This window comes from Mercenaria mercenaria, unplaced genomic scaffold (assembly GCF_021730395.1).
Source record: "Mercenaria mercenaria strain notata unplaced genomic scaffold, MADL_Memer_1 contig_2054, whole genome shotgun sequence".
Taxonomy (NCBI): domain Eukaryota; kingdom Metazoa; phylum Mollusca; class Bivalvia; order Venerida; family Veneridae; genus Mercenaria; species Mercenaria mercenaria.
The window spans coordinates 43,573-65,902 of NW_026460086.1; the positions used below are offsets into that span (position 1 = coordinate 43,573).

The 22,330-nt window shown below is 32.1% G+C and overlaps 1 protein-coding gene across 1 annotated transcript in view; it reads left to right on the forward strand.

Moving 5' to 3' along the window:
* LOC123563367 (E-selectin-like) overlaps window positions 1-21,346 on the forward strand; it is a 34,357-nt gene extending 13,011 nt beyond the window's left edge. The window contains exons 2-7 of the mRNA XM_053533124.1: window positions 2,580-2,660; window positions 18,195-18,260; window positions 18,529-18,694; window positions 19,617-19,753; window positions 19,961-20,152; window positions 21,153-21,346. Of these exons, the coding sequence (XP_053389099.1) occupies window positions 2,597-2,660; window positions 18,195-18,260; window positions 18,529-18,694; window positions 19,617-19,753; window positions 19,961-20,152; window positions 21,153-21,346 (819 nt within the window). The 5' untranslated portion in view covers window positions 2,580-2,596. The remainder of the gene's footprint in view (window positions 1-2,579; window positions 2,661-18,194; window positions 18,261-18,528; window positions 18,695-19,616; window positions 19,754-19,960; window positions 20,153-21,152) is intronic.
* The last annotated feature ends 984 nt before the right edge of the window (window positions 21,347-22,330 follow it).

The window sequence follows — 22,330 nt, forward strand, 5'->3', positions numbered from 1 at the left end:
ACCATTACATTTGTAATCAATTCCTTGTTTACAATATAGAAAGACATGGTTGTACTAGATAGTAGTACTGAATTCAATTCTAATATGTCTTTACAAGTATTTAAATGGGAATGAATGAATGATAGTCAATCTTAGTCATGATAATAATTGACAGCTATATATAGATCTGATTGTAATGACTTTTTTAAGAAGTCCTTGCCACTTCCTACCATGTTGTTTTTCAGACTTAAATTTATAATTAATATCAATATTGTCTTCACTCCACTACACTCCAGTGGTGATGAATACGGTATGGATGTATCAAAACAACTCTGTGGCGGCTTAGTTTTGATGTAGTGAAGCATTAAGCATGACATTATGGCCAGCGATGCTTGCATACGGTCACTTTGTCACTTGACTTATGATCAGCTTTGTATGAAATTCTATAAACGACAGCGTCCTGCTTACTGCATACTGCTCACTGGCTACTGCTTACTGTGCATATTTTATAGCAAAGACATCAAAACATTCCGAACATTGTTCCATAGCTGATTGACCTACTGCCCATCACTAGCATATCCCAAAGAGCAATAAAAATAAGGCTGTCTGGGGAACCAATTCAGGGCCTCTAGCCACTGCCTAAAATAAATACTTCTTTGCTTATCCACCAACTGGTGGATATATACGTAGACCAATTTACTCTGTTTTAAATATCATCGAGAACATTGTTTATAACAGTAATAACAACATTCAAAATACTGCCAAATTGTCTAATTAATCAGGTCAGATATCCGGACACTTCAGCGTATCGCGTTGCGTAGCAACAAGCGGAGGTGAAAGCAAATGCCAAATTGTAATTTGAAAGACTTTCATATTTCACTAGTGCTGGTTGTTTTTCTTTGCTTAAATTAACATTTTGGGCAATATTAATGTCAGTGAGTTTTTAAATTTTCTTGCAGTTCAAGTTATCACTTCCGAGAAAGAAATCTTTCTGTTCTAGGTTCAGACGTGATATTGAACATTGATTGTCGGTAAAAGTAGACCCGTGTATACAGCAAGGTCACAGCAAAATGTTTTCACATTTGTGACGACTTGAAGAAAGTTTTCATTCGATAAATCAGAGTTCTTTTAAAATTAGTAAAATAGCTTCTCTATTTGGATTTCTCCATTTGAATGTAGATTCAATTTTCTCGTTCTATTTTGTAGCCTGCCATTAAAAATATTTCTAAAATCCAGCATAATTCATACTGTGGTGTCAAAAGTGATTCAATTACACCAAATTTAAGTAAATCAGCACATCTTGCCTAAATTCTGAGTCATGTAAGATTAATGATAGGTTTCATAAAGCTTAATTAGTCAGTACATTAAGCGTGATAATTTGAGAAGAGATTTTTTTCTCCCTCGAAGATCACAGTAGTAAAGTTTTATATGTATTTATAACATCAAGTGATTTTTTTCTATGTTACTTTTGTTTTAAATGTAATATGACATCTACCGTTTAAAACTTGGAAGTATAAAGATATATAATAACTGCATGCTACTTTCATTTTACGAAGGGCCAGACGTATTAATAAAATGATAGCTTAAACTACTACATCTATTTACGAAAATACCGATCACTGTTTTGTAAATTATCGATTATTTAAAACTGTGAACGATTATTTGCATGACCAGAATCATTTTAGTCATATCTTACATATTTTTTGTAAAGTGTTAGGCTGTCATAAAAGACTGCTTCAGCATACCACAAAATTAAAGCATTCATTCCAGTTACCAAAACGTGTAAGTAAAATGTAACAGTTTTGCGTTTAAAGTAATGATCCATGGTCTAGTTTATGTCATCAACACAGATTTTGTACATTTTTCTTGCACTTTATCACAAAAATACAATACCAGCGCAGGGGAGAACAATTTTAGTTTTTGGATATGTTTTAAGGATTACAAAAACATGAAGAATGATACATGAGAGAAAATTGTACCAATGTACGACGCTCGTAGTAAATTTCGAACAAATCAGGTATTTTCAAATAGCTATTTTAAGGGACGAAACTCTTGATATACTGAATAAGTTATATAGCGGTAATTCGGTCAAAAAGGTGTTTCCTTGGTGTACATTTTGACTTATATTATAAAACATGGGTACATTTTGACTTCTGATATAAAACATGAGTACATTTTGACTTTCACAAATGGGTACATTTTTACTTCTTATGGGTTCATTTTGACTTTTTATCTTTTGGGTTCATTTTGGCCTGCACCCAGTAAATTGTATATCATGTGTAGACAAATCAAGGTTTTCAAATTGTATATTCATCTAAAAATTGATTTTAATTATTTAAGTATAACAATATTGTCATGGTATTTCAAAGACTATAGTCAAGCTTGTTCGTGAATATTGATTTTATTTTCATCAAGCGGTAAAGAAAACACATCTTTTAACAAGATAACTAATGGTTTTATGATACAATTTATTATGCGTTTAATGGTAAATATTGTTTTAATCAAATATCAAATAGAATGGCAAAAATAAATAAAAGATAAATGTACGTTTAGTAGTAAGCTGTTTAAAATTGGTACAATATTACTATTATCATTTGCAGTACTGAAAAAAACGGAGATGAACAAAAATCCAGTTTTGAGGATATTCTTTGTGATGTTGTCTGCAGGACTATCTGTTCAAGGTAAATGTTTACTCCATTTTATGACACCCAGTCCAACAACGTATTCTAAAGTATTATGACAATTGCTAAATACTAAACAGTCAGATACTTAAAACCATTGCCATCCACCAGGTATATACTTTCGTTAAACATTCATCAAAATATTTATACTCTTGTACCAGTCCTATCTTTCGATATTTTACAACATTGTTTTTCTATATATTATGTCGTTTCAAATATGTCTTGTATTTAAACAAGTAGATGCCATTGGGAAGCATTATCTAATGTCGCATGTATGGCGCCAAAGGACTTCGGACACTATCATATGCTTGTAGCCTACATTTTGAATGCAAAATTCTCATTAAGTATCTAAACAATAACCAAATCGTTTTGAGTAACATATAAAACGATGAAAGTTTTAGTTAACATATAACAACACAAATTGGTTTGTATCTGTTTTTATCAAGATATTTTTATTTAATATAGGCCAGGGTATATATGTTTATTTTCCGTAAAAATATAATATCATCACTTTACGGAAGTTTCAACTATATAAATTTCAATTGAAAAAAGTGGCAAAATATCTGTTGTTGATTTTTTTAAGGGAAAAAAATAACATTTTAAGATTAAAATCCTATAAGTAAATGAAAAAGAGAACGATATTTTTACAAACAACCTGTACATGATTTAAACTTACTTTACTTTCATATCTATACACTAAGAAAAGACAGCCATCTTATCAAGGCCATAGGGTGGGTTCTTGCTGGGTATAAGTACAATTGGCACAGACAATATTTGGCTAAAACATGTAATAAAAATATATCCGAAATTACAGTTCTTTGTAGGGCTTGCCTAAGGAAGCTGTATCGGAAAAAGTTAACTCTGGGTGAGTCTGACTGCAACCCTGCTAAAGATAATGTTGTGCAAATCAGGGCTGAAGTTTTTGGCAAAACACATTTGAAATGTGTCGTTTGTAGGGCTAGAGTGGAAGCAGGTCGCTGCATAAAAATTCCACCTTAAGCTCGGCTGGACCTTTAGTTCGTTTTCGAGTCTAGCTGTATTTGTATTTGGCATCTGCATGGAAAGCGACTTGACACATCACTTTCTTGGCATCACACTGAATGGGAAACCATTACTGATATGACCTGCCAAGAAGCTACTGTTCTTTACCTATGCATCGCAATCATATCAATGGCAGGCTTTAATTCTGTTGGATAGACTAGAGTCTGGATCAGATTAACTGCTGTGCACATATTGCCTCTTTGTTGTGGTGTTTAGGCCTAGTCCGCCACAAAAAGCAATGAACTTCAGTTCAGTTTTCATTAAAGGAAAAACATGAAGAAATGAATGCGTGTGACATTTAGTATGTCTCTAAAAGAAATAAATATAAACGTACAGAAAAAGATGCAAAAATAAAGAAGTGAAAAATATATAATAGAATATGTAAGAAAATACAAAAAAAAATAGAAATGCTGGAAAACAAATAACTTCCTCGTCGCTAGTGGTGTGCGCGTCGTGAGGAGGACATGCAGTAGATTGCTTGGTGTGTTAATTGCTAGTATTTTACAGCACACATTTGCCAGTATAGTGCAACAAACAACTAGGATCAGTCACATTCAATGAAAAAACGAATAATAATGAATTCGCAGTATTTGCATTTCTCCCTACTACACATGTATAACATACCTATTTGCACGCTTTGCAAACATTTGTATGTTAGTTGAGTTACAAACTGGTGTAAAATATGTGACTATCAAATAATTTATAATGAATATAAAAAGTGTTTGTTAGTTTACATTTTGGAACACCCTGTAGTTATATTTTTTGTTTAAAAGTACTGTTTCTCTTCCCCCCCCCCCCCCCCCCACCCACCTTGCACCAACACAATAGTTACAGCAAATGTGTATAACTAATATCAACATAGTTATGCTGGCCAAATATGGTTTTGATGCACGGGTGGGGGGGGGGGGGAGGATGTTGTATAAAGAAATTTGGCTTTTATATGTATATAACAGGGTACGTAATTCTATTTAGAGCAAACAACCACCGTTTTATGAAACAGATATTGAAAATTTGATGTTAAGAAATAATCTGAAGTATGTATTTGGATGGTATTTTTAAGTATATATTTATTTCTCAGTGGTTTATTTTTCACTCCTGGAATAGGCAAATTTATATGGAAAGTGTCCGAAGCCTTACACACTAATGTATTATTGAAGATTCCATTTTCACCGCCGAAAGAACACATCTGCGGATGTCTCTAAATTGTTTTTGGTTTTTGTAATGTTTATATGTTGAGTTCTGTTCAACCATAGAACTAGAGAGTGTGGACAGTTATTATGCATGTTCACTGCCGTCCGTGAACAGGCTAAATGAAACCGAGCAAGCAACATTTTCATTTTTATCGTGCTGAGCGACCTGTGGATGTTCCACTTCTTCTATATGATTGACTGCACAGTCACTAATTTCATAAATTCACGTATTTTGCGGTCATTATAAATAAACACGTCAGTTGACAGATTTTCTTCAATGAACTGCAACCTTTAGCTTCTTCTTTATTACATCTCATTACAACTATTATATATCCCATGTTGTCCTTTGTCCTGTTTCTTGTTCATGAATTGTTTGATAAAATTCCGTTTAGTCCAGTTTTCATGAAACATTACTTTACTGCTTGAAATTGTTTTACTTGCTTTTATTCTGCTTTATTTTGCTTTGTCTTTGCAGGACACCCTGCATTCCTACAGTAATGGAATTACTAATATAAAGAATACAAAGAATTTAGAAATAAGGATAAATATCAAACGGAAAATTCCGCGTTCCAAAAACGCAGCCTCTCCAAAACGAAACTCACAGCATGCAGATGTGCACACTATTAACACACATACTCACATACAAAGCAAACACACGAGGACAAAACGAAACAAACAAATCATTTATTTTCTCTACAAAAAGCATCTGTCACAGATATTGTTCGAGGAGTAGATCTGCATGGTTTTTATAAACCGCTTATTATTAAAATATCCACATAGGTCGATTAACACCATGTTGCCTATGAATGTGCACATCAACTTCTGCGTACCAAAATGTTCGTCAGAATTTCCAGTCACTAGGCAAAGTCCTCAAGATGGCCGACAAGATGGCCGCTGATACATGAAAATGATATCCAATATATAGACTTGCAAAATAAAAGCATTTAACTGTTGTAAATACATTTGGAATTATTATAACATTTTTACAGTTAAAAATCTGGAGAATTATATGCATAAATCGGTATGAAATAAAACTTTTTGACACATTTTATACAAATTTTGTATGGACTAAAATGTGATGAATACTATTTTCTTGAACATACGGCCAATATTATTTGTTTGTGTGTGCCCATTTACTAATTAAGTGGGTGGGGTAATTCAAAATGATAGGTGAAATGAGAAACAAATTAGTAATCATCTTTTGTAATGTATACATCCTTCTATATATTATCATTATCAAAGCAATGTAATATTTAGACGAAAATGCAAAACTATCAAGTTTATTTCATAAAGTGGCCGCCAAGATGGCTGCCACAATGTTTTTGCGTAGACTAATATTATATACTGGCAACAACTCCTTTGAAGAATATGCTTCAGCTTGTTGATTTCCATGCGTTATACCAGTCGTATATAAGTTGATTATTCAATTGCATTGTGATTTATAGAGTAAATTGTAATATTTCTTTGACATTTATAAAATAATTGAAACAGCATACAGGTGTATACATGCATACCAGATATAGGTTGTAAATGTAAATATTTATATAAATATCTAATGAATACTTAATGATTAACAGTAGCATGTTATCTTTTAGCTCATCTGAGCAAAAAGTGCTCAGCTTGAGCTATTGTAATCGCTTACTGGCCGGCAGAAAGCAAGAGCTTTAACGAGCAAGATACTTCGTACTTAAAACATAAATTGATGATACAGCCAATAGCTGCTCCAGAGCCTTAGCGATAGACCATGATATTCGTAATGATGACTGATCTGATATTATGCCTGTTTGTAACAGTTTATATTCATTCAGCTGTATGTTACTTCTTTGAAAGAATCAACTTTTCTTACTTTTGATATATTTGAATATGCAGACATGTTTGTTACTTACACAGCAGTAACTTCGTCTTACAAGTAAACTTAAAATGACTAAATTAATACTATATCGTCTATGTATGTTCTTGGCATGCATGTAGTACAAATCTTCCATCAAAAGATTTTCAGTATTACCCCATTTATATGTTTTAAGGCAGTATCTTAGGAAATTTTCACATACTTTATCAAATACATGTATGTAATACTGTGCATGACAGTGATTCAGATGACTCAAAACATATTATGTCAGATTGTATCAGTCAACATTATTTTGTTCAAATATATGTTGGTGTTTTTTATTGTTTTTTTTTTTGTTTTTTTTTTTTTATGGGTTTTTTTTGTAAAATGAACTAACAAGAAGTGTTCTCATTTTACTAATTTATTTTAATGATAATGATAATGATAATAATAATATTATTATCATTATAACAACATTTATATTTTATATTTTATGCACATGTACACATTCAAAAGTGCTTTACATAATAAACTGCAAACAATACAAACAAATGCGCATACAAAAAAATGCATTCCACATTAAAAAATTCGTGAATGTAAAACATACAGATAAAATAAGACAAACATATATACATATTAAAAGTATTTAAATGACCCTAGGATAAAATACTGTTCTAAGCTGTTTTATGAAATGAAAAATAATGTATCGGTCTGTTAACTAAATGTTGTAAAAAGAAGTGGGTTTTAGCAGGCTTTTGAAAGCAGCTAGCGTGTGAGCTTCTCTGATCTTGACGAGATTGGAGTTCCAAAGATTTGGAGGTGCGACTGCAATACATCATCGTTTTATTTTTTGTCATTACCAGTGACAGCGTGTATTGTGATCTTAGGTTTCTGACCGGTTTATAAACTTCTATCATATCCCTGACACAGACATGGGACTGATTGTGTTAAGCCTTAAAGGTGTGGGTCAGAACCTTGTACTGTACCCTGTATTTCACTGATAGCGAATGGAACTCCCTCCGAACCAGTAATATATGATTGCGACAGGGCGTCTTAGTGATGACGCGAGCTACTGTGTTCTGGACATGTTGCAACTTCTTGATATAGATATAAGTTACTACAGATCAGTACATGTATCTTATTTTCTACAGAAACATCATATGTTTTACAAGTATACTTTAAATTGCAAATGCATGTCATGATATAAGACTCGAATATTAAAATGGGGAGAATATGTGTAGGCGACCGGGTAGCTCAGTCGGTAGAGCATCAGAACGGTATTCCATGGCTATGGGTTCGAGTCTCGGTCTGGCTGCACGTTTTTCTCACTCTGTGTCATTTGGCACCCAACATGGGACGGTGACTAAATATGTTCCGAGATCATGTTTACCTTTTTCTCTATCCCATTAGAAATTCGAGGACAAATTTCATATAGCGGGGGAGTATGTCACGGTATAGGACTTGAATATTAAAATGGGGAGGAAATATATAGACTGCCGGATAGCTCAGTCGGTAGAGCATCGGAACGGTATTCCGAGGCCCCGGTTTCGAGTCTCAATCTGGCCGCACATATTTCTCACCCTGTGACATACATATTATGTATGAGTGTGTGTATTTGACGTATACACTGTTAGCCCGTTAAAAAGTTACCAGATAGCTTCCTACATATGTTTACAAAGGCCCTTTTCAATCTAAGGATTTTCTACATTTTGTAATGCTACAATTACTTCATACATTTGTAATATAAGGTAATTATAGCAGTATGAAATGTAGAAAACATGTTTCCTTAAATAACAAGTAAATCAAATTGATATATTTATATTTCCGGTGTACAGGAGATCAGTCATTGAAATGTGTAAAAATGTGCACAAAATACACATCATGCATGTAAGTGATTTTGATTATTTAAATCATATTATGCCAGTTTGTATCAATCAACATTTGTTCAATGTTTGTTGTTTTGTCATTTACAATGAACATTTTATTGGTTATTCATTCATATTTTAAAAAAGATGTCATTACAGAGCAATATTCCATCTTTTACTGATGTTATCATATCTCACAAGCTAACAAGTAAACTGATAATTTCGAGCAAATTATTACGTATGTTATATTTGAATAATGTTTTACATTCTCTTTTACAAGAAAATGACCAGTAAGCAGTTAATAAGTTAACAAGTTTTCTGTCAGTATTTTATGTAATTGTTACAGTATTATTTATTAAATGCCGTTTTAATCTTCGAATTTACATTTCATTTTGTTTACTTTACTTTATAGAAAGAGTTAAGACACATATGTTTACTTAAACATTGAACCTTGTCAAAATATGAAAATAATATACTCAAACGCAAAAGAAAGTGTGCACTTTTTAAATTTGAATATTCTCTGTTCTAAAAGATGTATCTGTCTACAATTTACAACACACTTTGCTCGAAGCATGTATTATTGATCTTCCATTCGATTTAACGATAAAAACTGGGTAGAGTAACGATAACTAGCGATAGTTGACTTTTGCACGATTTGCACGTGCTGCCCAAAGGAAATGTACATGTCTACGAAAACGTGTTTTGTCAGTTTTCTTATATCTTTGGTGAAAGGGAAATTACATAGATTTCGGGTCTGTGCTGTAATAAAATTCCATAACCTAGTGAAACTTATCGAACTGAAGCATAAACAATTGGGTGACAACGTGTTTTACATCAGTAGAACGTTTGGGTGCCAAAGTTATGTCATAATTCTTTTGCATCAGCAATTTCGGCAAACCGGTTGAGTTGCTGTACGCCATAGATCCAGCAGACCTCGGGTGACAACCGCTCACAAGAATACAAGAATGGAATAAAATTCCTCGTGACGTCATTCTACTGTTACGTTAGGCCTAAGCGTTGGCATGTCAATGCTTGAATAAATAGTAGAGGTGGTCACACACGATATTTAAACAAAATAATGTTTGAGGAACAGGCAGCATTTTTATCATCTGACAAGAAAGAGATTTACAACTTCCGTGTTTGACCCCTGCTGGCTTTGAATAGCCAAGACTACCCATAAATGTCAAAATAATCGAAACACATCAAAGTGGTCATAAACTGCACTAAAGTTTGGTACCAAACATAACATACTTTAAGACAAAATAATTTACTTCGGACAACATAATCTACTTCAGTTGACGCAAACCTGAGTGCACACTTTCTTTTGCGTTTGAGTATATATTGTAATCATTTGCAGATTTACCAGACCCATTATTTAACTTAGTTTTGCTAAGGTCGATATATACCAAATTCCAATCATGTAAGATTTCTTTTTTACGTGTTTGTTCTGTCCAGAAGAAACAACAGTTAGCACATTAACAAATCTGCAAATTTACTTAACATGGATTTTAAAGAATTACACTATAATCTTATATTAGTATACGATTTACCCCCGCCCACGCAGCTGTTTACTTAGCCCTTGATTGTTGGATTAATTGATACAGAAATAGTTAAAAGCTGTCGATGACACAGCTTATGGAATTTCTGAGCATAATAAAGCAAAATTTGTAAAATATAATCAAGCAATTGAAAGCGATAGAATAATTAAAGGAATGCATCTAAAACAGTGTTGTTTTTTTTTTCTTATAGTTTTGCATGCAACATCCTCCATATTTTGTAAGAATATATTTTAATTTACTTGAAGATAAAATACACAAAGTTTTAATCTATTCTGCAACAGAAACTTGTATAAAATTAGGACCATGCCTATAAAATTGAAATATATTGTCCAGTCAGTTTGCATAGTATGATGTTTTAATTTTTGGCAGCCCTATTGGCGGCCATCTTGAACTTGAGCACTTTGCCCACCACTTGGATTCTGGCATCAACTGGTTTTGGAAACTTAAGACTATCACAAACATTTCGATATATAGTTTGCGATATGCACATTCGTAGACGACCTACACCCAATGAAAGTGAACTCGTAGTTTGCGACGGTAATTCGTAAATGCTTTATATGAAAAAGTAAAAAATATAGTAATAGACTAGACACTAGGCTAAAGATAAAATGAAATTATGAAAACCTTAATTTATATTCTATTTCAATGCAATTCAAAGGAGTCAAGAGCCATTCTGTTTCGGCGATTTTCTTAGAAAACTGATTTTAAGATTTATCAAATGCTGTAATACGCTGAAAGAGATAATTGGCATTTAATTACCCTGTAGAACCTTATGTTTGAGGCCAGAGTATTTTTAAGTATTATGCAGTCGACAGTTTGATATATTTACCCAAAGGAACAAATTGTGACAGTTTTAACCGAAACGAGAAACATTATCATTTCAATAGAGGGAGAGAGAGAGAGAGAGAGAGAGAGAGAGAGAGAGAGAGTTCTCACAACGTTCGATAACGGAAGTATATAAACAATTAACCGGCTGAACACATGCAATTAATACTACTTGCAAGCCAAGCAATTGACCACAGACCATGTAATCTGAGTGAAAAAAGATTCTGTTCAAGATAGACTTGAGATAAAGTGCTAGAAATTACATATTTAAGCACTCCAACGACAAGAATCGAAGCTCTATATTCCTCAACAATCACACAGGGTTTCTATAACAATTTAGAACGATATAAACGTAATTTAATTCAGCAGCTTTTCAGTGAACAAAATTTCAATACGTTCAATACTAGCAAAAATTAACCCTATAATTGTGGGTCTTTATAAAATTCAAAGTAGCATGACTACAGGCGGGATAATTGTTTTCATCAGAAATATATTTCAACATTTACTGTCTCAGCAAAATTTCCTCTTATCTCTTGACCTGTATTCATCACGTTTCAAAGTCTGAAATTTATATTTACACTTTCAATCTCTAAACATAAAGTTAGTGTAACTACTTTTATCATGCATCTACGCTGTTGCTCTCTGTTGCTGTCATGACTAAATTTATAATTTTTTTTGTCAAAAACCGTATCTTAAAAAAAGATAAGACCAAAATAAATTTCAGCATTTCAGTATCTAAGCTTAATGCTTACACATTGATGAATATATCTGGCTGATGTGACCTTCAGCTTACCTGACAGAAATGTGCTTCTTGGTAAAAATTGGTTGATTAGATCAGTGTTAGATGATTACAGATGGTCGGTATCATGTTCATTCAGCATAAGTGGGGCTTATAAACATTTCTTTTTACACAACAGGAAAAATAATTGTTTTTTAGAAACCCCGAAGCGGTTGAGACCTACAACTACTTGCAAGAGTATCATACTGACAGTTTTCACTGACGGCAGATTAATCCGCCGTCCGAAATACATAAAGGATTTCATCCGTTTTTTAGGCTAATCGGAATATATTTGTTATTGGTATAAACTGTTCTCTGAACATTGTTCTACAATCTGTTGCTATTTTCATACATATGTAAACACAATACGATTAAAGAATATGTCATTTCGCATGAGAAAATATGTTTTTATGTCTGTTGACCCATCATGGCTAAATTGAAAAGTGAAGGCGTAGTCCTGTAAAACATTTCAGAAAATCCCGGATGTGACCGAAGCGCATGAAAATATGCTGATAAAAATAGTTCGAAACGTATTACAAATATATGAAGATTTCTCTTATTTAACGTTAATATTACATATTGCACTCGTCAGTAATAAGACAGAATAAGATCTGAATTATTTTGTAATTGTTTAGACATACGGTTCTCCCTTTTTGATATTTCATCTAAAATAGATAAGATTTTTAGACTTACTTTCCTTTATTTTAAAACTTTTCTTATTTTTTGAGCTTTTATACTGACAGATTAATATCATTTTTTCCTAAATTAAATATTGTTGTTTTTTATTTTTGACGATTGATGTAAAATTGAGTCAAAAGTTTGTTTAGATTCATCTACAGTCCCTGGCTCACGGATTTTGCTTTTTCCGCGTTACCACCGGCACAAATATTTACCTTGAGTGGAAAATCGCGGTGATTTTTCTCATTGAATCATTACTTAAGACTGTGATAAATCGCGATGATTTTATAAGACCCCGCGATCAATTATAGATAAAGTGTCCACGGCGACCCGCGATGAAAAATCTCAGCGGGTCGCGCTGAATCGCGATGGATCGCGGCGAATCACCGGCAGTCACCGCGAAATCCAGGTAAGGCTGGCTACGGAGCATATTTATAAACTTATCGAATAATTTTTTTTGCGAGTTATTTGCAGTCTGGTTTATTGCAAATGGCTAAATAAGTAATGAATGTATCTTAAAGTTTATAAAATTTTAATTTTAATCAAATACGCATGTAATATCTTAGATGCAATAATATTTAAAATGATTTTACATTGATCATGAAGACGTTGACTATAATAGGAATTAAAATAAAGCGGCACCGTTAAATCAAATTAAGTTTATTTCCTTTTAATTAGTTTGCTACTATATTTGGTATTAAAAGTAGTATTTTATTCATTTTCATATAATACAGAACGGACTACGATATTTATTAAACATATCACACATTACAGATTAATAAAATTTATTCAGTAGTTTATCTGGGCGTAACATTTAACAGATTCTTATGTATACTAATTTAACAAATTTTGAATAACTAATAATTAAATACTGTATCAAGTTTAATTTGAACACAATTTAATCTTTACACTAGTAACATATAGGATCCAGTTTATAAAATATATAGTGTATGAGTCATTATTGTTGATGATAATTAAAAAAAAAATACTTCAAATGTTTAACAAATATAATATAAGGAAAAGTGTGCATTTCATACCACGTGTAACAATTTTCTTTAATTTGATCAGAAATCGGCAAAAGTTGTCAATTAACCTCTTATCTATTGACATGCGTTAAACCAACAGTGAAATACCTCGTTATTGCGAAGAGTGAAACACGTAGCCGCCGGTATAATAATGTATAATGTAACGGTACACTGACAAACTTGCAGAATTTACACTTTCTTAAATATTATAACAATATTGCTGTATTGATCTATCAACCACATATTCGGCTAAAATTTGATAATTTAACGCCTGCTTGCTTACATTTTAATTTTAAAGCAGTACCTGGTACATAAATAAACTTTTCGTTTTCTTATAATTTTGTTTATTATTTCAAGTACTTCATTTAAAAACAAAGAGTTTATGAGCCAAATTTAAGGGTTATCTTCTTAATGTTTTATTGCAATAACAAGAAAAGAAAAATGTTAGGCATTTTTGTATTTTACATCCCTTTATTTCAAAACTGTCTTTAACTTTTAAAGATTTTTTCATTTGTAATATTTATGTACTGCCTTAAAATTTAGTTAGTATTAATTTCTTAATTGCGAAATGTAAATTTTGAAATGATTTTGATTTGCTTTTGCGCAATTATTGTAAATCTAATTATTGATTTATACATGTATCTAGCAGAATGTTGTTTTTAAGGCACCGATTTAATTTTAAAAACGCGTAGACTGTTCGTTTTGCAGTATAAAGCAACTGCATACATATCATTAATCTAAGAGAGGTTCTTTGATATATGCATGATTGTACGTTTATGATATAAATAACCATTCTTCTGTAAACTTTTATATCAATACAAGAAATCAATTACTCTGATATGATTTTTTCATTATCTTATTATCATGATCCTAGAAAAATTTAGTTTTCACTATATGTAAATATCTTTCTTTTAAATAACACGGTCACATTAAAAACACTAACTTAACATAATATTATAAATAGTAACACAAAGAATGCAATTGTTATATAAAAATAATTGTTATCAAATCTTGTTACTATATAGCAGAAAAAAAAAATTATGATAATACGCATAAGTGAAATAATCAAGCAAGATAATTTTATGTTTAATTTTTTATTATTAAAGATATTGAAAAGCCATTTACGTTTTTGTTTTTTCCTCTAAATAATTCATGTTAAACGGCCTGTTACTTTATAGGTATTCTACACTGTATATTGTCATTTATAACGTCATTCCCTTACCTGTAAATCGCGGTGATCCACCGCAATTCACCGCGAACCACCGGCACTTCACCGCGACACGCTGCGATTTGTCTTCGCAATACACCGCAATCGATTTATTGCTTTTGGTCGCGATGGAAGCTTAAAATATATTACGGGGATGCAGGAAAAAACGCGCATCCCCGCGGCTCATAAAAGTGTCCGCGCTAGGGTCGAATCGCGGGGAAGCGCGGACTTTGAAAAATCCGCGAGCTAGGGACTGTATTTTAGTAAATATTGTTGTAGTATTTTACGGACCTATACCTTACCCAACTAATTCTTAAACATGGAATGATATACATGCAATCGTGGTGCATCTGTATGCATTTATATTACTTATCAGTTTCAATATGTAAATTTAAATACAGTCAAACCTGTCTATAAAGACCGCCTTTGGGAGAGCCGAAATGTGGTCTTTATATGGAGGTGGTCTTTATTCATAGGTTAAAATACACTAAATCTTAAAATGGGAAACAAAACATGTGGTCTTTAGAGCCAGGTGGTCTCTGTTCAGATGTGGTCTTTAACACAGGTTTAACTGTATACCTATTTTAATATTTTAAATGTTTGTCAGATTATCTAAGGCTCTAACGCAATAGATGTATTCCGTTTAGGGTAGTTATTAATTTTGTGCACAATATCTATTGTGCTCAACGCTGCTGAAAATGACTGTAACGATTTGATGAAATACCCAAATCATTATACTTTAAATAATTGCTATACTAATCTACAGCTGACAAAACCATTGCATAAAATTGATTCGTAACAATTAATATTGATTTGACGCGATTATTAGCCCGCCCAAACAAATGTAATTGACCGCCACCGACATGAATGGGGGAATACATGGTAAAGATATATAAACATCTCTCCATATCAAGGGTAAATAAGTGTGTAATTGTGTTCTATAATAATTTTACATTTCCTGTTTTAATCAAATGTATTTTGTTAAATTCGTAAACAGAATGTTTTTTGTTTTTTTCTAATATCATATACATGTAATTGTAATTAATTACAGGGCAGTTTAGGGATATATTAATAACATATTACAAACATAAACAAAGTGTTGAACAAACAGTATAATAAAGTTTAGATAACACCAGTGACCTTTCTTAAAACATGTTGATTTGCATTCCATGACTGTGGAAAAAAACACAGTAATATATAGCATAGCAAGAGCTAATCCCTATGACACAGCTCCTTTTAAATGAGTATCTTATCTTAGAGAACTAGCATATATCTGTATATTGTTTGATCACTGGTAAGTTTTATTGATTTGGCTTTGAGAAAGTATCTTATCTATTTGTCAGTTGAGTTTGTTAGTTAGTTACTGGCATTGATTCTATCAATACAAATAAAAATATCTTTATTTTACTCAGGTCAAGGTATTGACAACATGATGCAATTAATTGTTAACACATTTCAAGGCTCAAAGTATACAAGCACATCTCCATACCAATAAGAAAACAGACACGGGAGAGTACCAAAGAACCATATTCCAAACATTTGAACACACATACATACATACATACATGTACACACATGAATACGTGTACACATGCACAGACCTATAAAAGTCCACAAAAGTAGTCCAGCCCGTTTGAATCAATTTTTGTTCTACAATGTTGATTTGTATTAAACTATACTTTTTCAAAGAATCATTGTATCCAGAGGCAGTTCAGCCAATTAAACGATAGGGTTATATGCTTGATTGATATACCGATTTCAAAATATTTGCCCCCAATTTGTGTTGGTTATGCACGTTTGTTTTATTGTTTTGAAGTGGCGGCGTAAAGACATTTATCCGAAAAAAGCATAGAATAATGCCAGGAATCTTTTATACGGATAGCATAACAGTTTCCAAAGATCTTTCGTACCCCGTGTATTAAATGTCAAAAAGCCAGGGCTATTGTCTTAAGGATAATTTTGACAAATGCAATATGATTTACAATATATAACAGATAATGAGCAGTAATATCTCTAAATCCAAGTGATATTTGGCGATTTTGTGAAAGTTAAACACAATATATAATAGACAATTGGTAAATCTACAACTATAAAAAGTTTCGTTTCTACCAACATTGTGGAACTTGTTCTGCACGCGAAAATATCATCAAATATGTAATTTCATGCACCAATATTGCACCAACTTAGTCAAGTCAACCAAGTCTGCTATTATCTTGCTTTGTTTCTCGGTGTTATGATTCAAGGAACATTTTCTAAACGTTAGATTTATTTTCTTACACCGGTAGATTTTTAGTACTCAACTTTTAAGATATCTTAGTTTGCATAAAAAAGTTTCTGTTAAATCATTGTTAACATTCAAAACAAAATTAAAATCAATAACTTCTGACGATTTTGTAAGAGATCTGTCTAACTGTGGAAAGCGTGTTAATCTGTTCTTAAAGACAAATGTTTCACCAGTGCAAATCAGTTTAAACATTAGCGAAGTTCTTGACATTTTTGATACTCCCTATTCGAAAATAGATTAGCCACTAGACAGACTACATGCATAAAGAATATGCCACACAATTTTAGTCTTTTGTAAAATATATATATATATATATATAGGTGGCAAATTGTTACAAAATTAACATTTTTCTTATTAATTCTGTTGTTTTCTTTAATGCCACTGGAATTATTCATAAAAGCAAAATGCATTCCACAATGTACCACGCACAAGGTTGTTACCAATTAACGGACCATGAAAGCCACACATTCTTTGTTGGTGGGGGGAGATAAAAAATAAACAAACTAATTGATATACCGTGAGGAATGTGTGGAACACTGATTCACTAGTAATTTATGAAAGTGCACCATAAAATGTAGTTATATAAAATAATTTCTAATAACAGTAACTGTTCGACACAATGCTTGAAATGTTTTTATATGTCTTAGTAATCATATTGAAATATCCTCCTAATACGGGCTGGCAAGATAGTATATACGGCCAGTTACTTAACTTTACAAGCAGACGGTGGACATAGTTTAGGTTCCTTTTAGATACTTTACAATTTTAGTAAATAAATAATAAAGATAAAATAGTAAAAATAAAGATGTTGTTGATGATAATAATGAGGAGAAGACGACGAAGAATATATTGTTACACCGTAAAATGTTGAAATCTGATATTGACCGAAGCGATAAAATAATGTGATCTACCAAATGGGTATCGTTGAGATAATATTGCAGCAAATTTTGGTGCTTATGTTGTGGCCCTTAAAGGGGTGATGTGTTAATTAGCAAAGAACAATTTGAACAGCTTGTGTAAATAGGTTACAAAACATATATTTTAGGATATTATATTCATAATTATACTACATCTTCAAGCACTGTACAATAACTAGCTTGAAAGAGCTGCCTTATCTGGACACTTTATTTCCTCAGCTAGAAAAGTCATTCCTTTTCTCGAAGGACTTTTTATTTCCATTCGATTCTGCAGTTTCATTTATTCATGAAAAATAATACCATTGAATTTCTAGTTCGATTATTAAATTTTTAAAAGGTATGGTCAATAAAACACAATCGTTCGATGGAGAGGAAAATGAAACATCTACCTGCAACTACTTCTGTAAGACCGTGTTTTTGTTAATTCCAAGCAATAGTTCATATTATATTCGAATTGTCTGCACAAACAAAATAGTAAATATATACTTATAAAAGTTAAACCATTTTTAATGTCTTTAATTTTCGAAATCATTAATTTTGAACATGAAATGCTTCAAAATCTAGAATTAAAAGTGTAATATGTTTTGATTTTATTTCAAATTTAATTTATTTATGACTTTTTATGCATGACAATTTGATCTAAAATATGACATGTTGTATTTTTGTCATAGGTGGGGCAAAAGATAACGAGACGGAATTGATATCACCGCCACGTTTTGCACGGCCTTGTATTCCAAAACAGATCCGGCCTATCTATTATACAAAGCAAGGCAGCGATCATGTTGTTATCAAGTGGACAGAACCAACAGCTACAGACAACGATGGTGTTTCACCAAGGTATCAATTCATGACTTGTGATCATCGCAGAGTTATTATTGTTAACAAATCTTAATCAGTTTAAAAAGTTTTTATCAGTTTTTTGGTGTCGTGGAAGCGAAATAACGGCACTTCATGGTTTAAATATTACTCTAGCGTAATAACATGTTAACGTTATCGTCGTTGAAAGTAAATAAGACGTTGGTCGAATCGACCTTGTCTATTATATGTTTTAGATGTTTTAACAGATATAACATGTTGGATTAAAAATTCTTACATTTGTGTCTTTCCCTATTTAATCTATTGAAGTCGGTGAATGCTCGACACAGCCTGCATTGTATTATTTCATTCAGCTCGGTATATAGACTTCCTTATCTTTTGTGACTGAATGATAAATCCAGAATATTTGATGATACCTATGGCCAAGATAAAACATATAAGTTATCTCAAACAACACGAGCAATATGACACTTCATTTTGTGCAAAACATATATTTTTTAGATAGTTATCTCAAATTCAAACACCAACAGTCTCTCTGATAGGTTGAACCAATAAGACAAGATGGCTTCATAAATATGAGTATAAAATGTATTTGGCTTAAACGTTGCCAATTATCCACTCTGAATATACAATATGTTACATCAAAACCTTATAAATCTATTTCTACGCAAGAGATGCTTGCGAATTCATAGTGTTTTTAAAATGACGGTCACTAACTTCTTTTTTTATTTAAACACATGCGTATGTATTCTATATGTTTCTTGAAGCAACACATAGCTAATATATTCGCTTATGTTTATTAATGATGTTTGTTTTATATTAGTTATACAAAAATAATTAGAATTAAAGGTACTGATCAGTTTTAACGATATTATATTTTCCCATTAAAATTGTATCTCAAACATGACTAAATCATAATGCATATTTCATGCAACTCGACCAGTGTGATACAAGTCAAGGGGATCAACAATGGTGGTAATTTCATCGGCGCACTTTTGGGTAAAACACATACAGTAGTGTACATTGCAACTGATACAGATGGACTGACAGATAATTGCTTCTTTACCTTCACAGTCATAGGTAAAATCTTTGCAGTTGTAACTTAACAAACACTGCACATGTAAAATCCCAAATATTCAGATACAATTTTGACATTCTATTAACAATATCAATAGGAAATCTATAAAATATTTAATTGTTCTGTTCAATATTCAAGTAATAGTCCAATGATAATCGTTCGAATTTGCTCTGAATGTATTTCATTCGGTACATTTGTGTATTTTATAGTCCCTTCGTGTTCGAAGTTAGGTACTGTTCAGAACGGACGCTACACATGCACAAATGGCACTGCTCCTGGCAGTTCCTGCATGTTTGAATGCCATGACGGATTCAAGACTTCTGGAACTGGGAATGCAACCTGTGGATATTTTCCTAAAACAAGGCAGTTTCCTATTTGGGAAAACGTTCAAAAGTGCAAGCGTAAGATACTGTATTTTCATTTTGAATTTGGAATGTTTGATATCTTCCATTTTGCTTGTAGCAAATAAAGTGAAAAATATTATCAAGTATGATGAAATATACACTTAATTTATTACATGAAACATTTGCAAAATATATGTTATTAAATGTAACAGCAAAACTACTATATATTGAAATGTTCTATTTACTTTAAAACTGCTTTCCGCAGTTTAATTAAATTAAGTTATAGAAAACAATTCTACTTGTACGTGGTCAAATAAGTTTGGTTTCAATAGTGAAACATTGATACTTGTTCAAATCGGCGTACTTTTAAAGATTTCAATGGTAAACTAATATCTGTCGTCGACGATACTTAGCAATCATAAAAATAGAAAAGCAATTATAAAAATAGCGCCGTAAACCTCGGCGCATGCGCTTACATAATTCATCATTCAGCGGGGTCATTATCATACTACATACTTTTTCACACGATATGAAGAAACAATTTATGCTTCGTAAACCAAAACATACATATTACGGTCAATTTATCTTACCACAATCTCCGAACTACTGCTCGAAGTAGCCATTGTTGATTGTTTACATTTTTGACGCACTGGAAATTCCGGAAAAAATAGTCTACTTTCAATTTCATATTCTAAAAATAGGTTTCGGTACTCCAAGGAAAATAAGAGATTACAAAGTAACGAAATGGAATTTAAGAAAATAATTGCTATTATCATAGTCAGAAACCATAAAGAAAATATAGACAAATGATAAAATTGCTTGCGATTTCATGGAAAGCATCTTTAACAGTGAACACTATGAAACTTTTTTGCTTTATTCCTTTCATCGCAAATATCACACTTTTACCTGCTTCTACCAAACAATGAGGTTTCACTTTTTCTAAAGGTCTTATTATAAAAATTGCATGCACTGGTACTTAAAAAGATAGAAATGAAATTAACACTGCTATAAAAGATATGATTTGATGTCCAAGGTAGCATCAATTATTTGCATCCAGGGATCGAATGTGATATTCCGGCTGACCCTGAAAACGGAAAGCTGACTTGTACGAATAATGAGAAAACTTACCAGACGGTCTGTAATGTTAATTGTTATCATGGATATACAGCATTTGGACCCACAAACATTATTTGTCAAGCTAATGGAAACTGGTCAAAGGCGACAGTTTGTATCAGTATGTATTTCATTTAGTTATTTGATTAAAAAGTAAGTATATTTACGAAAGAAAATATTTTTCTTTCAGCTGAAGTTAGGCATTAAGTACCATCTTAAACAACACACGAATCTGCCTCATATTTGTTTTGTTATAAATTCAAAATCGTTATTACGATTTAAAGGAAAGTCAGTATTGTTTTATGTTAACTCTGTAGGCATGTCTACTTAAATCATTCCAGACAGATTAAGAAGAATTTTCTTGCCTGGCATAGAATGTGAAGGTAATAATTTTAACATTTAATTACTTGATGGAAGAAGACCGTCGATTTTATTCCAAGTTAGAGTCAACCCAAATTGTGAAGATACAGGTTAACAATGAATCTATTTCATTCATCAAAACAATATATCTATAATCAAAATATTGAACGAAAGTTCAATAATTTTCTATAACGCAAGAAGAAAATGTAATAATTCATCTATATTTCTAAATATTGATTCAGCAGTGTGTAAATGGTCGTTACAATACTACAATAGCGGCGATAGGAGTGACTTGGGAATATCTTCATGACTTCCATGCCACATACATAAATATATGTATTTGCATAAATTGTCTGACATATAGAAAATACATAGACTCTAGCAATGTATATGCGAACTTTGTATCCTCACGTATTGGACAGCAAACCGTTCTGAATTTACTCATTTCTGAATTTAATCACTTGCCTGTATGCATACTATCTCTATAAATTCATTGATCTTCTTGATCAAGAGAGAGAATATATAGTTTATCTGCTCCTCTGTCCTGCTTGCCGTAACTTTCTGATATATTGTGGTAGTAATTTGTTCGTATAGATTATCTCTTTTTTGTATATCCTGGGTTATAACGTTACACTTAAAGGTCATTTTGATGGTGAGAAAAGACCCAAAAGTGAATCTACCAGCATTACATCATAACGCACAGGTACCTTGGAAGAACACCGATCTTGCACGAGCCATAGTTTCCTTACGTCAAAGAATCAA